This window comes from Falco naumanni, chromosome 4, assembly GCF_017639655.2.
Source record: "Falco naumanni isolate bFalNau1 chromosome 4, bFalNau1.pat, whole genome shotgun sequence".
In the NCBI taxonomy this organism is placed as follows: domain Eukaryota; kingdom Metazoa; phylum Chordata; class Aves; order Falconiformes; family Falconidae; genus Falco; species Falco naumanni.
In genome coordinates, this window is record NC_054057.1 from 106,684,087 (window position 1) to 106,702,144 (window position 18,058).

The 18,058-nt window shown below is 38.8% G+C and overlaps 1 protein-coding gene across 9 annotated transcripts; it reads right to left on the reverse strand.

The window, feature by feature from the left end:
- Positions 1 to 539: 539 nt before the first annotated feature.
- Positions 540 to 17,400, reverse strand: NEK4 (NIMA related kinase 4). Of its 9 annotated transcripts, none has more exons than XM_040590171.1 (17): positions 17,218 to 17,397; positions 13,458 to 13,724; positions 12,241 to 12,438; positions 11,281 to 11,388; positions 10,458 to 10,612; positions 9,656 to 9,791; positions 8,402 to 8,827; positions 8,131 to 8,163; positions 7,903 to 7,956; positions 7,541 to 7,684; positions 6,551 to 6,691; positions 6,100 to 6,166; positions 5,603 to 5,709; positions 4,193 to 4,281; positions 3,333 to 3,538; positions 1,652 to 1,785; positions 540 to 935 (listed from the first exon to the last, which is right to left on the reverse strand). In XM_040590171.1, the coding sequence occupies exons 1-17, from the start codon at positions 17,272 to 17,274 to the stop codon at positions 843 to 845; spliced, it is 2,415 nt and encodes an 804-aa protein (XP_040446105.1). In that variant the 5' UTR covers positions 17,275 to 17,397; the 3' UTR covers positions 540 to 842. The 9 variants fall into 9 exon arrangements, with proteins under 9 accessions (XP_040446105.1, XP_040446106.1, XP_040446103.1 ...); XM_040590172.1 differs by having other exon boundaries at positions 7,541 to 7,624; positions 17,182 to 17,396; XM_040590169.1 differs by having other exon boundaries at positions 17,182 to 17,396.
- Positions 17,401 to 18,058: the final 658 nt, after the last annotated feature.

Consider the following 18,058-nt stretch of genomic DNA (forward strand, 5'->3'; position numbering starts at 1 on the left):
CTTTGATTTCTTTATCCTTGAAAAAGAACATGTGTTTTTTTCTATAGTGATGGTACATAGCAATGCCTGGGCATGTGTAGCAACACAATCTAGATGCGTAAAGAGAAAAGCTAAGACGCCTATTTCTTTAAGCGACCCTGGTCTTGGGCACTTGTATTCCTAAAAGGAATTAGTATTTGTAAGGCAAAGGGATTTCTCCAGCTGGGACCATGGTAACCATGGCTTTGTTCCTTTCAAACATTTTCAGACTTATTTTATCCAGTTTTACCAAATACTTTCCACCACCTTGGTGACTGCATTAGCAGTGAAACACAAAGCAAAAGCTGTAGTTAAAAGCATTGCAGCCACCCCCTTTAGCCCTTTAACTTGGCAATCTTCATAACTTGGTGGGCTTTTGGTGGTACAAGAATTAGTAATTGTTTCTCCCTTCTAAGTTTTCACAACTATTTGATGTAACAGCTTATAGCCCATCACACCATAACCTCGGCATAGATTTCTTTTAGTATGCGACCATTCCAAAACCCTTTTGCTATGACAAATTCAAATCAGTTTTTTATTATGCTCCTTGGTATGCAAAACTTGGTATCCATCCCTCATTGTATCTATAAAAAGCAACTCCTTAAAAGTTTCATTAAGAGAATAAAAACTAAACAGTTTCCATTCTGAGAAAGTGATAGCCTGGTTCACATTCTAATATGAAAAATACTACTACAAACTATAACTTTTTTGCAAGTTCACCTTCTTATTCCAGCAAAGGAGGTCAATGGATAAACATGCTTCATAAGCTGGTCCAGTCTATCAAATGAGCTGTAAAGTCCTTTTATTTAAGAAAAAGGTTCTGTTCAGAGCTTCACATTTTCTTCAAGAAATTTCAGATGCCGTGCCTTCGCACTGTAACTTGCATACTTGTCTCCCATCTGCTCCCGCAACTGCAGCTATTAGAGCAAAATAAAAAAGTCACAAAATGTAGTCATTGAAAAAAAGCAGGAACTACCAAAATATTAACAGAAAACCACCACCAAAGCACTCCACTGAAAAGCAGCATATGGAGTTTGACAACATAGATGGGAGGGAAGAAAAATGGAGGAGTCTGTTGTCTGAAGGCAAGAAAGTTCCAAATCCACCTGACAATTTAAAATGTAAATCCTATCTTCACGGGTTAAACTTGTCTGCAGTATTTAATTTGTAACCAAGTTTTGAATCAAATGAGCTGGAAGTACTGCCTACTCACCTCTATTTGGAACAGATATTAAACTGTTCCTCACTTTGGACATAAGGGGCATGAGGCAAGTAATGTGAAGGCAAAAAATTACAGGTGAAAAGAAATTCCTATTGAAGAAACATCACAGAGTAAAATTACTCACATCCCTTGCATTTTCCACAAACTTGGGGACCATGGTATAATTCTAAAGCTCTCCTATGCTTTCTGAAGAATTTGTGGTTGAACATAGTCTACATTCAGAATCACACTTTTCATCATTAAAAATGATAATACACTTGGGCCCTTGCTTGCCAATGACTAGATGAACACTTTTTGAATAGTAGTTTGCACTACTGAATCAGTACCTAAAAAGCAGGGGGGAGTAAGGACCCTGCTCATTTATCTAGGTTTATAAAGAAATTGAAAAATTTTATTATGAAAGACATTCACCTCTCTCTTCGCCTCATCATCTTCTTCCATGATGCTGTATGCCTTCTCAAGAAGTTTCACTCCCAGTCCTTGCACCACATCAGACCTCAGGACTTCAACCATTCTCCTGATCTTGTCAGGAACTGATAACATATCTATTAAAAAATAATTTAAAAAAATAAATGCAGTAATTACTTTCAGTACAGTCTATTTTCATAGTCTATACAGAAGAATATGGGACGACTTAAATATTATCACAGAATTCCAACGGACCATTTGCATGAAATAAATTTATCTGAACTGGCTAGCTAAAACTACCAACAGACATGCTGAAACAGAAGCGCTCGGGTGCTAACACTGGACGGTACGAAGTCAATGCAGAGAGTTTGCACAATTACATCCCTGTAACTTCGTTTCAGGTGGTTCCCATATATTATATTAGAAATAATATTTCAATGAAAAGTACTATTTTCTAGTACTACACCAAATATTTTAATAATGCAATCACTTGTACTTATAGCAAATATAAGAAAGTTTAATCACTGTAAAACACCAATGGCAACATTTCTGTCATCTGCCTGTTTGTCTCAACAGTCTTTGAATCTTTTGCTCCTCAGCTGAAGCTGCCAACAAGGCCTTCATTAGGAATGAACTGAAAACACTAGCTTGCTCTTTTAATCATTGCAACACCCAACACTTCTTTCATTGGATGGATCACCTTCTGAAAATAAAGTACCTGTTCTCATTAAATTTCAGCTTAGAAGTGAGTAGCCCTGTCATCCCAAATGATAGTAAGTAAACAGCTGGAGGATCTCTCTATAGAATACTTGAGAGAAAAACTGACAGCCAAAAAAAACCACCACCACCACTGAAATTTGTACCTTTACCATTCTGCCATACCTGTTTAGAGACAAACTCTTTCAATGTATTTTACTTCAGCTATGTGGAATCAGCTTAACAGTGTGAAATCCAGTGTTCTCCCATTGCTTTGCCCATCACCAGACTAGTTACAAGTAGAATCCTTATCATTTAAAACAAACGCAAGAGGGTCTGAGACTTCAAAAACATACCCTCAGCTATTTCACTTGTTCTTGTTGCATAGTAAGTGCAGTCACAGCAAGTAAATTTTTTCTTGCTTTTTTGGAATACATATACATAGTTAAGGTCTAAACCAGACCTGAAATATGAAAAGTTACTCAGTTCTTGCAACTTGTATCTGTAGGAAAAATAAGCTTGCCCAAATTCTGCAATGAGGATGAGCTACTATATTTGTGCAAACCTCCACTGTGTTTAATACTTCGTATACGATTTCAGCTTTATCCATAATTCACAAAGCTTTACAGCTATCAAATCGCTTGAATGCCTTAAAAATCTTATTTCAAAATACTTCAACTGTTCATTTTGGAAGCTTCTAAGTCTAAGTCACACGGGGGAAGGGGGTAATCATATTGCAGACCAGACTTCTCTCTTCATTAAAAATTAGAAAGATCGATCACAAGTTGCTTTCATTGGCAAGTAAACCACAAGTAGAGCAGTTTCACACACAAAATTATTTTGAAAGATGTTTACTTCTGTAAGCATTGTTGAAACTTGCGAAGAATTTTTTGTAAGAGTAGACTGCCTTCTGTTGCCCACTAGCAGGTTTTCTTTGTTTATTAGCAGTTGACAACCATTCATTTAAAGCAGTAACAGAGCAACAGACCTGAAGAGATCTCTTCAAATTTTAATTCCTCTGATTCTTCAGGTGATTTTCCATGTAAAATCAAAGTGTCTCGGTATTTTCTATGAAGTTTAAACTCTGGGGCTGGAGTTGAAGTTACACAGTATTCAGAGTTCTCCTTAGAGTCCATTTTCAGTGTCCATGTCATTAGCTGCACCAAATCATTCATTTCATTCATAGTGCTTTTTCTAGTAGAGGAGAAGTAAGACATAATTCAGTCACCATTCATGATGCAACTCCCACGTTGCACTCAAGAGGACTTTCAGTAAGTTTAGTGAGGTCCTGCTAAATATTCCACGCAAATTACTTCTCATTGTGCATTTTTATCAATAGCAACATTAGCAGTATTTCATCTAACCCGGGCTCAGAGGCCATTCACCCAGCAAAAAGTCACAATCCTATCAGCTACTGCCACCTGTGTAGCTGCACCTGTAGTAATGCCACAAATAGTATTTTTTTGAAAAGTTGCTTGCACTGACAAAATCAGACATAAATTCAGCCTCATTCACAGTGGAAAGGAAGCATATTGGCACCTTTTAACTCAGACTTTTAATGCATCCTGACAGCATCCTTTGATGCTGGAAGACTGGTTTCCTGTGAAGCTACAGCTGACAAAAACCAGAGGTACACAATCATGTCCCAGGAAGTTCAGCATGGGCAGTTTATAGTTACAGAGACAACAGTCACATGGTTTTAGTTTTCTTAATGCATCACATACTTCTTCAATCACTCACTATGAGGAGATAAAGTATGGAAGTAATTCCTGCCATTTTTTCCCCACTGCAAGTCAAGGTCCAATATAGCAGTGAAAACTCTTGCACAGTAGTGAACAAAATACTTACCTCTCCTTGGAATCACCATCAGACTTATCAGTGGAGCTTGTGGAAGAGCTTAACTCGTCATCAGACAGGCAATGGGTTTCTCTCGTTCTCTGTGTGAAGAGGGAATAAATTACAAAAATCCTAATAGCCAAAAGTGATTTATCAATATGTCATGAATTACTGTTCTTACGTGGAAGCAATGCTTTCAACAAGCATACGTTTACAGACTCAGCTTGGTAATACTTAAAAGGTGTAACCTCTGGTTTTAAAAAGAAGCTAATACACAGGACATCATCAACGCACTTTATGAAATGCTTTTGTGACTAGCATTACATCTCAGTCATGCAGTTTAACCACTATAAATGCTTCACCAAGTGCCTCTATTAAAAACAATTAAATCGTGCACCTGTGTCAGTTCTTTGCCAACTATACTATAAAGTCATTACCTTTAGCCTGTCTATTGGTCTTTAATACACACTTAAAAATAATTTTTCAATAAATTTTTATCAGTTCAGTAAGTTCCCAGCATTCCATAAAACATACAGGGGTTTCAGTCCCTTGTGGGTCTACAGTCTTACGTTCAGTGCATAGCACAGCACGCAGAAACTCCACTAGCATATGAGTACACAACTAGTGCGTTATGAACCTTGTGTAATCCCAGTTTGTGGATGCATATGAAGTTTTGCATTTAGGTATCAGTTACAAGCATACACACATAGATAAAACATGCAAAACACTATATTTTCTTTTTTTTTTTTTCCCAAAAGAGCATTTGCTTTGAATTTCAGTCTAGAATTTCTTCACTGTTACTCCTCTGCATTTATTAATAACATTCCCCTGATGTTGCAGGAGATTGTCAAACATACACTTGAGACATTAAAAAAGACTTTCTGATTAGACAAAGAACAGAATGTTAACAGAAAGTATCCACTTTTCATCACTTCCTGATTGCCAGTACATAAATGTATACACCTGACTACAGATAAAAAATATAAAAATGTTCAAACACCACTATCAGAGCAAAATTAGATGTACCAGGCTAAAGGCAGTGTGTTGTTACAGAAATTTAAAGCAGACTATTGAACTGTAACTAAAGCACAGTTCCAGATATTTTTTTCCTTCCAGAATAAAATAAACACCGCAATTTAGAGAGCCCCTAATAATCAGTAAAAGATCCCCAGTTTTCATCTCTGACAAGTGGAGTGAAAATGCACAGTGAGCCTGGAAAGGCTGATCTAGCCAAACAACAAAGTGCATTAGAGAACCATACTCTACCCCAGGACTTGAAAGCAGTATTTACAGCAAACTGTGCACTCTCACTGACTGAGAGTTTCTTTCACACATAATTTTTTTTTCCTTTTTAAAAATATCACTTTCTTCCAAAATTGTGCCTGCATTTAAATATTTCAAAAGTAGATGACCCCAGTTTACCTGAGAAATACTGGGATCTGATGAGGACTGAGCAACTTTAACATGATTTTCCATATGTGATTTTGCTTCAACTACTGCACTATTTGACGTTCGTCTTGCTGGAATCACTGGAGGGATGACATTTTTACAATATTTACAACTTAGCTGTATGTATTTTGAATTAGTTTCACGCTCCTGCAAGAAGTCTATCACCTGGCAGAAGACAGGCAGGTAGGTATTCTGCTAAGAGAAAACACTGAGGCTTCTATGTGAAAGGTGTCTATTCTGTGCTTCATGTATGTTTCAAAGACAAGTTGTCACCCCTAAACATAATTGAACATAACCAAAAAGCTTAAAAATACAGACACATTAACAGAAATTTTTATTTAACACATAACTAGACCCTTAGTGCATCTTTTTGAAGATGGTAGTAAAGAACTGACAAGTTATAATTTCTTCACAAAGAAGCTATTAGCCTACTTACACCTAAAATGTCAGGATGCAAACATAAAAATTACCAGAGGGAAACATTTCCTCCCGAGACTGTTTTAGCCTCCTTCGTTCTCTTGCTGACAAAGGCCGCTCCTTCAAAAGAAGTTAATTTGGTTTTAATTAGCAATCATCATAATGACTTTTGTTATCTAATCACCTAAAAAGCAAAAAATCCTTTTCAACTGACATGGAAAGGAGAGCTAGTAGAGTAGAACTTCTGATCATCTGACAAATGTTTAATTACTTATTACAAAATGGTCTTGATCAATGAGACTAATACTGACTCTAGAGAAGGAGCTTCTGACCTCCATGATTCAGCAAGGCATCTTCTCATCCCACTGACCAGGTGCTTCACAGGACTTCTATCAGGTAGGAAGCTATTATACATTTCTTTACTCACTGTGCATACACTCAGAGAACAGACTGCTCAGAAGGAAAGACTGACAAAAATAAGCTGACACAGTATTCAGCACTAACCTTTGCAATGGCACCTTGACTGGTTTTGGCGTTATTTACAGATGCAGAGGTTTCAGCACCACGCTGCTCTGCACACCTCTGTGCTGTCTCTGCTTTCATATCAGAAGGAAAAGGTAAAGGTCGAGGAGCAACTGTTCTGAACTTGAAACAGAAGGGAGCAAGAATTTGTACCGTTTTTATTTGAAGCACTCTGTAATCTAGAAGACATTCTTGCATGGTAAGACTGGATGCCAGAGATTTTGGATCCTACTGTAACCTCTTTACACCTCTCAACTTCACCCCTCCCTCTCCAACAACTCAGCTTCCATCCACTTCCCTTCTCTCTGTCCCTACATCTTGTCCACTATTTTTTCAGCCAATGCCTTTGCAACCCTCAAATACAAAACCCTGAGAGAAAAAACAGGCTATCAATCACCAGTCTCCCCCTTCTCTATCCTCATACAGCCAAGTGCCTTTCCCCAGAGAAAGCTCTCTGCTCAGTGACAGGAGCCCTGTCTCACATGCATGCCAAGATTTTCTTCCTAGAGTCTGCACTCATAAGCTCAGGGCAGCCATTACACGTGTCTGTTCTGAAGTACAAGGAATCTGCTACCCACTACAAGCAGCCTTATCCACAACGGTCAGGAAAGGTACTGCTATATATTTTGTAGTCACAGACAGTGAGAAGTCCTGATGGAAACTGCCAGGAAAGATTGTAGCACGGCAAAGCCCACAGTTTACTGTGTTTCCTCGCATCCGCCTGGCACACCCACCTCACACTTGTGAGGGTTATTGAGATTTTCAAAGATTTACACAGACAGCTTCTAATTTACACAGACATCTTGCATGTTCTGCATTTTGTTACCAATGAAGTTATACAGATCCACGTGAAACAAGAATTAAACAGCATTAAAAACCTGACCCTTTTTAAAAAAATAGGTCCTATTTTCAAAGAGCAAAAAAAATGCAGGCATCTTAAGAAAAAGGAAATTTGGTTTTTAGTATCTGCACCTCCTCTGAACAGACTTCAGCCAGCTCTCTTCTCTTCTGCCGTCGCTGCCGTGACAGAGAGGGTTCACTGACAGAACTATGAGGCTGCAAGTGAGAGGCAATTTTTTCCTGAGCATCACGCGAAGCTCCATCACAGATGCTATCCTAATAAGTAAAAGCATTTTTAAAAAATATAGACATGCCATTTCCATATTTACACTTACACACTTTTCAGAAAAAATAAAGCCATACAGTCCACTTTACTATTTGGACTGCATCCACCTTAACACATCACAGCTAGAACCACAATAAAGTCTTACTCGAATAACTACCTGAAGTATCAGAATTTTTAAGCTACTAAACCATCGAAGAAGGACACTTACCTGAATCACAACAGGAACAGACGGTGCTAGCAGCTTTTCAGTAGAATCCAAGCTCTACAACAGATAATGATTTCTCATTAGAAAAGTGGGTAGAAAATGTCATTATAGACCAAAATACAATGAGAAGACAATCACCACTTATTAGCTCCCCATCCAAATCAGGTCCAACTCAAAATTAGCCAGGCCTATTTAGAACATAGAACAAGGACGTTACAAAACTATACTTACCATCTCTCTTTGCAGCTGGAAAACTGTCGTTCCCTGTAAAAACAGAATATCCATCGTGTACATGCAAGCCTAGAACTACTGCACCATGTTTCCTTTGCAAATCTGAAGCCAAGACTCCTAACCACTCATTAGTATCTCATCATCTCAATAATTGCATCAGCAGCATCTCACTTTGACAGAAAAACGTGTGCAGCAGCTCTCTAAATTTTAAGAGCTGGCCATTAGTTAAACCTATTTCAGTGTCTACTTCAACTAGGCATAAATGCATTACCAGGTCAGTTTGCTTTTGGTCTTTTGATACAGGCTGCAGGAGTTTCAAAGTGTCACCATCTTCTTCTATAGCATCAACAGAAGACTGCTTAGACTCAGTATTCTCAGCTTTAAAAGCTTGCTTTGCTCTTTGCTGTAGTTCATCTTCCTTAATCACTGGCCCACCAGATGTTATTTTAGAGTTCCCTGGAATATTTAAATTCTTTGCTTTATTATCCTCTGGAATATACTCGCTGTCACACTTCTCAATTCCATACTTTATCCTTTCAGATGGTAAGATATCAATATTCACTTCACTAACTGTAGCCAAGGAGTCTCCCAGGTTGTTCAAATCATTATTGCTCAGTTTTCTTTCCAGCTCAAAAGCTGGTTTCTCTGAAGGACATAATTTGGTGGCTTTGTATTTGATGACGCAATCTTCTTCATTCTAGAATTAAAAGGAAAACAAAAAAAACTAATTACCTTTTGAGTATGATGCAAATATGAAAGAACAATCTAACAAAAATCATTAACATACCAGAGTTCATAAACTGCAATGAAATTATGATAAATAACAGACTGAGAGCCTCAAAAAAGCCCAGCCCACATTTTTAAAGAGATACAGACTGTATTTGCGCAGGACCTATTTTCAGGCATTGGTTTATACACATGAAGTACACCTAGACCATAAAAGAAAAGTTGTACTCCCTTGGCTCTTCCATAAGGGAGAAGCCAACAAGTACCAACAGTTTTTAAGATGTACTACACCATATACATTTGGTATTTCAGCACTGAAAGGCAGATATAGCAGACTCATCACAGAAAATAAAAAACATGTACAAAATTAACCATTACAAAAGACTTTTTCTAAGCGCTGGAAAGAATTCCAACAATAAAGAATTTTTGGTTGCAACTATAATCAACTTTTTCCAGTCAAAAGCACATATTTAAAAATTATTACCATTTGTCATCAAATGTTTGACCTCAAATACTCCATTAGTAATTCACAGTGACCCACAGATGAAAAACTGGATGTTAACACCTTATAGTTCAGACATTACAATTAGTTTCACTGATCCACAGCTGTTTATTTACTTCCATGCTTGTCTAAACACAATTCCTTCTTTAATATGAATTTTACACATTGCTAAGAATCAGATCTATGTTCTCATGAACACTCAAGGCACTTCTTATAAAACTGAGTTTTTTCTCTAGGAAAAGCAAGTGGGTTTTGTTTCGTTTTTTTAAAAGAAAAAAAATATCTGTATCTCACAACTTTGTATTTCCTGGCTTCAAAGGAGTGATTCTGGTGTGTAACATTCCTGCTATGAGATTCATTCTTTACTGAGACCACAGAACAAGGATCTTTTGGCTTGGAATTCACTGTTTTCTTATGACTTCTGGATGCCTTCCTGTAAAGAAAAGAAAAGTTGCTCATTCAATCACCATCAATAAAACTTTAAGACATTTTGTTAGATTATACTAATTTAAACAAAATCCACTCCACTAAACAGCTTACATAAAGATACTGGGAATGTTCAACAGACTGTACACTACATACCTATTTTCATTTCTGTAAAAGGAGCTGAAAAAACACCATTCAGACTCTGCCTGCAATGTATACTTGTTCTGCATAGCACTAATATCAGTGCTATCCAGAAGCAGTAAAAGACTTGACTAAACCTGACAAAGAGAATTATATCAGTGAATATTAAAAGGAACTTGGCATTACACCTCTCAGCTGATAAATGGCCTCAAAGAACCATACAGAAAGATGTGTATTTTCTATCATTTCCTTGAAGATATTGGTGGTACTTTTTTTAAAACTCTCTGGATAAGATGTGCAGTTCTAATCATTGCACAGTTTTATTCTGCATTTTCAGAAAAAAAACTTAGTTTCCATTCTAACTCCCTCCTGTTTCTCCAAGAATCTAAAGAAACGCTTATGTTCCTATGCCTTGTAACTGCAAATAATAGAACTTATTTTATCCTGCTACAAAAAATAGGAAAAATTGTAAAACAAAGACCACAATAACGTGAATATTTCGCACAGAATCACTCAAATGGAAGTATCTTACGCCTTTGTGGCTTCCAAAAACAAAGAAATTTGGTGCTTGATATACGGCTGTCGTAGTATGCTTTTCACACTAGGTCTTTCCTCGGGTTTTTTACTGAGCATAGTTCGTATTATTTCTACCAACTGTGGGCTGTAATCCTTTGGCATGGGTGGCAACTGTAAAAGGGAAGGGAATAGTCTGATATTATTTAATATATTTGTTGTTAGGGGCTACTGCTAGATTATTTACATATGACAGTTATATTCAGCTACATACTTTGCATAAACAATAGTCCCATTGTTTATTTGCTGAAAGCTACTCAAGTGCTTAACATGAAACAGAATACAGAATTCCTAAGTGTTTTCTCTAAGAAATGTTCATAATTTTTTAATATCAGCAGTTAAAGTTCCATGAATAGGCTTAAAAAATTATACAAAATAAATTCATATTAACTTCATTATATGCCAAAGAAAGACAGATACTTAAATAAGCTAGTCATACCTAACAGGAAAATGGCATCACATGAATAGTGATTTATTTTTTTGCACAATGTTTAAATCAGAATAAAATTAAGAAAGTAAGCCACCTCAGAACTTTGAAAATTAATCAATACACTAGTTACACAAAAGGGTAACAAGGAACTCTAGCAGTACCTACAAATCGTAACTCCCTGTGTCTGATACTCCATTGCATACCACCATGAAGTCTTACAACATGCATGATGATGCATGTAACGTGCAAAATATTTTTAACTCCATGCAATATTTTTGATGATAATAATATAACCTTCAAGTTATATACAGAAAATCCAAGCACAGATAAAAAAAAGTTTATAAGTTTTTACCTTTCCTTCAATAATTCGATAAACCAAAGAGTTCATGTCTTTAGCGTTAAAGGCATGTTTCAGTGTAGCCATTTCATAAACGCAGCAGCCTAATGCCCAAACATCAGACTGAAAAAAGGGGAAAAAAAAAAAGTTTGGGGAACTTTTTGTTAATTGTAGTTTATCTTCAGACTTAGTCACATGCTTTCAAAGAGGCCTTTAATGACAATGAACTATTAAACTCCATTGCAAACTTTTGGCTTCAGTCTTACTCTTTTACTTTTGATCAACAATTATTTTCTTCCAAATATCACCAGATTTCTCTGAAAAGTGTAGGAAGCTGCTGTTTGGAGCGGGTTTGTTTTGTTGGGTTTTTTTAAGTACAATATTGATTCTAACTGGCAAATGAAAATATTTTGATTTTTCATTGGAAGAACAGCTTCCCCTCAGCTCTTGCTCATTGCAGACACTCATATTCATGGTGTATGTGGCTTGCAGCAAGAGCTGAACAAGTATACACGAGCACATTTGCTTTATTTTGTTGTATTTAAAATTCACAGCAACACTGCTTACTTCTCTACTTAAAATTTCTTTTTGTTTAATGCTGCTGTTACATCTAATACAAACTTCTAAGAGTAAAGCTTCTTTCTGTTATATAATAAATTTAGAAAATGTAGCTATCTAACATAGACTGGTATTTTTGTTTATATTGGCCTGCTGTGATAGGTACAGGCAGGCAACGTGCTGAACACCTTGGCTGTGCTAACTCATCACGTGCTATGAATTCCCACTTATTGAAGCAAACACAATTCCAGAAATAAAGGTTCCTGCCAATCTCTCCCCTATTTTTTTTTTTGTCTTTGGGGACGTTAAAGAGTGTTGGAAGCAGTAAGAACTTAAAAACAATAGATAAGATTGTAAAGCTCTCAGACAAAGCAAGGTGCCTAATGAAATAGAAACATTTGCATTAACATACTCTACCTTGTAGTTGTAGGGTTTGTTAGAGAAGAGTTCGGGGCTCATGTAGTATGGTGTGCCTATGAGAGTGCTGGCCATGTCACACTGGTTTTCCAACACTCTGGCTATTCCCAGATCACCCACTTTGATTATATTTGTTCGTGTCAGAAAAACATTTTGAGTTTTAAGATCTCTGTGCAGAATGTGCTTTTCATGTAAATACTGGGGGGAAAAAAACATACAAATAGAGTTAAGTAACTCCTAATTGGTTCTTCTGCACTGAAAAGTAAAATCACGTTACACAGGTCAAAGAGGGAAAATGCAAATACAGAAAAGACATATGCATCATTATCAAAGTTAGGAGCACCCATGCTAAAAACAGTATCAGTGAATTAATATTAGGAATGCCTTATACAGGCACGGCCCCAAAACTTGGCACCGCTTTAGCAAAATCTCCCTGTGTGGCTCTAACACGCCAGCAGAAGAGAGGAAATACAAACGTAAAGACAAGACTTCAACTCACTTTCAGTGCCTCCATTTCTTGACAATCATTTCTTAGTCTTAAGCATAAAATTTCGGTAGAAAATACAATGTAAGTTTTGTGTAAACAGGGAAAAAAATTAGTCTTTTAATAAAACCAACGGGCAGTACTGTAGACTTGCATACGTCTGATCACAACAGGCAACGTTAAAGATCGAATTTTCTGTCCAATTTCTTATTTCTTAGTGTTAACTTTTATATCTGGTCTTTATTACAGTAACAATTGCCTTTAAAGTCTGATCGCCTCCAATTACTAAATTTTAACAGAGTGAGATAAGATTTAATAGAAATCATTAATTAGTAGTCAAAGCTTACCATTAAAAATCACAGCAAAACCACAGAATACAAAATGCTTCTGAAATGACTGTGGTTTTTTTAAAACTACATTTTGTACATTTAATCTAAAATTTCAAACCAAAGAAACATTTCAAACTAGCATTACAAACATCCTGGAGGTTACCACTGTTTACCTCTGTGATACAAAGGTGTAGACATAAAATGTCACAGCAATTTCTTAACTAAAATAGTTAATTTGACTGCAATGACCTGTGAACATTTTTAATGTACTAATAACCATTGTAGTTAGATGCTAACCATGCCAAACTGGAATTCAGACTGCAGCCTAACGGTGGAATTTTTCAATGCAGAAAGAGCCAAATTAAATTTGTATCTGAAGGTGACAAAGCTGTAAGTTATTTTACCTGTAGTGCCATAGCAATCTGGACAAACCACTCCACCACCTGATTCTCAGGCAAAAGCTTGCCCTTCTGCTCTTTAAGTTTGTGATACAGATCTCCTCCCTCGCAGAAGCCCATAACAATATATAATAGGCCATCTTCCCCCTGCCAGGACTCTCTGTAGGTGACTATGTTTGGGTGTTTCAACTGGGATAACAACTGTGCCTCTTGTTCTGCTGCTTTCCTCTCTCGGACAGATGCATTTTTAAGGTTTAACTTTTTGATGACATACTGTAAAAGAAATGGCAAGGTATAACATAAGAGATTAAAATAAATATACAGAAGCCCTAGGGAATTCCCCAAATCTAAAGGAAATACAGTATTTGAAACCTCCACACATTATTCTATATGGAGACTGCAATTTGTCTAGCAGTTATACATCATTTCTACCATTACACTGTGAAAAAGGAGAAAGCGTGGTTATTCTGTTCATCTCCCTGAATAAAACTGCACAGGAGTTTTGTGGTGTTTGCTTTCTTTTGACTAATGTTCGCATTTATCTTTTTTTCCCCAGCTCTCTTTCTCCATGTGTGTCATTTGCCTCCTAAGCCTGAAATACCTGTTCATGCATCACAGTTACTCTCAAAACAGGCCATTTCAATAGCAACTTTAAAAATATAACATTAAGGAAAGTATGCAGTCATATGCAAATAATGGCAGTGGATGTCTAGGACAAAAGTCACCTGGCTAGACTTAATTTGTTCTACTCTGCTAGGAAACCAAACCTAACCCCTTTCATTTTATTTTAAGGAAAAGAGAGAGAAACTCAAGAACTAGCATCTCACAGCTCCACCAAACATAGATCACACATTCCAAGATCAAAAGAATGACTAAAAACCTCAGTTTCAAGGCTTAGATTACAAATTCCCCATTGTCATATTCACAAGAAATACACAGCTGAATTGCTGAATGCACAAAATAACGCTGCTGAACTCTTCAGGTCTGTTCACTCTTTTCTTACAAAACTTGTACCTGGCAGGAGACCCCCAAGACAGAACTGACTTGGGATTAATTGATATGTACAACAACTCTACAAAACAGTGAAGCATGGGAGAACAGGAAAAAAGCTTCTATCAAGAAAAGGAAGGTAGCAAGTGATGCACCTGGAGGGCTGGTACAGTTAGGGGTACATTGAGAAAATACTTTCACAAACACCTGAGAGCAGACACAATTTACTTTTTAAAAAACTTGCCTTAAAACAGATTATCTGTTGCATTTAGGAGTTTCTGCATATGCAGGCTTAAACTTACTCAAGAAGAAATTAACTACTCCTGGTCATACTGAAAGAGCCAAAAGGTCTTATGCTCATTTCTAAATTTCTTTTACTCTGTTTTAAGATGGGTTATGAATTTTTTAAAACTACACATGAAAGCTGCTATTTACTACCCTAATATGTATTACACTGAACTTACTTCTACGAAATGTCAGGCTCTAGAAAAAGTATAATTAAAGCTCAAGATGAGACAATAAAATCCATAGTACACGTTCATCACACAGAGCACCAATATTTAGGTCTGATCTGCCCCCCTTCCTGATACAAGTTTTGTGGTAATCACTTTCAGGGCATCATCCTTCTCTAGAACAATCAGACCCTGGTATACACCTGACCACATTCTTATCTGGAGAGCTTTTACATTGAAACATCTCAAAAAAAATTTATTTATTCAATTTCAGTGTCCTTGGCAATTGCTTAGGGTGACTACTTCCAGGTTGGCCCTATTACTTTAGCTCAGCACATTCAATTAGTGTTGAGGAAGACTGCTCCCCTGTATACCAAGGCAACCAATTATGCAGAAATCAAGAGCATCTTTTGATTTTGTATTTCAGAGGTCTGCCATATATTAGACAAGCTCTTCAATTCTTAAAACCTGTGACAATACACAGCCCCCAAGAGCAATATAACAAAACTAATGGCGTACAGCATCACTCAAGTTTAACATAACATAGAAATGCTGTAACTACTGTGTTCTGTGTGACAAGCCAATCATTAACTGTATCCTTGGTCACGGAAACCAAAAGCTTTTAGCTTTGTATCAGCACCTATCTTTAGACAATATACTACTAAAATGCAAAAAAGCATATACATAGCCTAACTTTAAACATGGCATTGGTTATATTTGGTTTAATGAGCACGTTATCTTGGCAAGATTCCCATGAAGTCTATTACAATGCTCTTCCACCTTATCTGATACTGAATTGTGTACTAATTTAATTTTCTTTTATTTTTTTTTTTTTTATGTTTGTTTTAAAAATTTGGAGCCACTTGAACTTCTCCACAAAAAAACCCCAGCACTCTGTTAACAGCAAATATACTTAAATAAAGTATTTATTTTGAAGAAGACGTAGCACTATGTAAGCCACCAGAAAAGAATCTCTGCTACAGAAGTTCATAAAAGTTGGCAAAAGATGAGACATGGCAAAACACATCAAATATTTAAGATAAAATAACAACGATAAGGAAAAAAGGCTTTTGCCAACGTTAATGATCAGCAGCATGACAAAGAGGTGAAATCCAAGGACTTGTATACGGTTGAAAGTCACCTTAATGCACTGTTTACTTTTAGGACAACAAGATTAGCAACTCTTTGCAGACATTGGACTATGCACTGTGGTGACTGGCCTGGGGGGAACAAGTGCTACCATCGACCCACAGGTTGCTGGGATTCACTTCGGATTCCAGCCTCATCCCTGCCTTCATCCAGAAGGCACGCATCCTCTGATGACCACTGGGCACAAACACTTCTCCCATCAGCTCTAGTCAAATCCTGGGCACAGGGCTCATAAGATTTCTGCAGTACTGGTCTGTGGATGTTCTCTGTCCCCATTTCTTTATCCTCTTGCATTTGCTATCAAACACATCTGCTTTGGCCAGACAAGACAGGTTATTTCAAATTTCCAACAAAAAGGCAAAGAAAAAAAAATGCGTACACTTAAATACTGACAATAACCAAAATTTTGCCAAGTTCTGCCACAGCTGATGCAGCAAACACAAAACCTGTCTTCCCCCAGCAGAGCTGATGCCAGCAAAAGCCAACACCAGCTGCTTTTTCCATCCTTGCTATCACTTTTATCTTCACACACGCACAGCTTGAAGAGGCTGCACAAGCAGTAACAAACCAAGGGCAACCTCTTCTGCTTCACGCTAAAAAAAGCAGGCTGTATTTTCCTGTCACCCAAAGGAATACCAAACCTAGGCTTTCCTCCCCAAAACACAGCATTAAATGTCTTAAAATACACAATAAGCAGTTTTATTTAAATGAAGAAAAAAAAAAAAGAGTGAGGATTTCGGGGGGTTGTTTGTTTGGGGGTTTTCTGAGATTAAAAAGTGTGTGTGTGTGGATGGGGGGCGGGGGAGGGGGGTGCGAAATCTTGCCACACGTTAATAAAAGTCTTATAGATAAGGGACACCAGGAATACCTCGGCAGGGACCTGGCTGCAGTCGCACCCCAACGCCAGGCCACGGCCACGGCTGCACCCCGACACCGGGCTACCGCCCTGCTCGTAGCCGGGGCTGCCGTGAGGGCCACACACAGGCCAAGGCCGGGCCACAGGTCGCACACCCCGCGCAGGCCCCGGCCCCGGCCCCGGCCGCAGCGCAGGCCCCGGCCCCGGCGGCACCCCCGGCCGTTCTCCCCTCACACCAACCCGCGGCCGCAGCCGAGCGCCCTAACGCCCAGCCCCTCGCTACCTGCTTGCTGTCCTGCTGGTGCCGCACCAGGCTCACCTCCCCGTAGCTGCCCTTCCCCACGGCTCGGAGGAAGCAGTAGGCAGCCAGGGGCATCCTCCCGCCGTCCGGGCCCGCTCAGTGCCCGTCAGCCGGCGCCCCCGGGGCCCTCCCCCCTGCCATAGAGCGCGGCGGAGCGGCGAGCAGAGCGGCGAGCAGAGCGGGCGCCAGCGCTTGGCGGGCTGCGGCGGCCGCTGGAGGCACGGGCGGGGCGGCCATGTCGCGGGGGCGCCGGGAGCCTGAGGGAGGTGTGAGGCAGGCGCCGAGCGCTCGTCGTGAGGCTGCCGTTGCCTCTGGTCACAGCCCGTGCCTGAGGAGACCCGTGTGCTGAGCCCCGAGAAGGCCGGGGACAGCCCCGCGGGCAGCCGTGTCACAGCGCCCCACCACAGCCCACCGCCCTGCCCAGCTGCCCCTCACCTTTGGAAGGGGCAGAAAATTGCGTTTTAAACTCCAGACTGGTTGAAAAGGAGCCTCGGAGCCTATGCTGTGTCCTTCACAGGCCTGCGCGTGTCAGAAAGCCGACTGCGGCACAGAGAATACCCCAGATTCTGTAGGCTTGGATGTTTTGTTATCACCAAGCATTTAACTCCCAGTCCTCAAGGTTTGCGTTTCATGTAACAGAGGAGATGAAATGGGTTGAAAAAATTAAGAGAGAATTAACACTGTTCAAGGTAACGAATAAAACGGGCCTTCAGCAGCGGGCTGTGCAAGGTGCAGGACCGTGGGAGCTGGAACCGGGGTTTCAGCAATGAAGGTGAATAAGAGAGGGTGTAATAAGAAGTTTTAGACTAGTTGGGACACAGGTTAAATAATGATACCTAAACCGTGCACCTGAGTGATA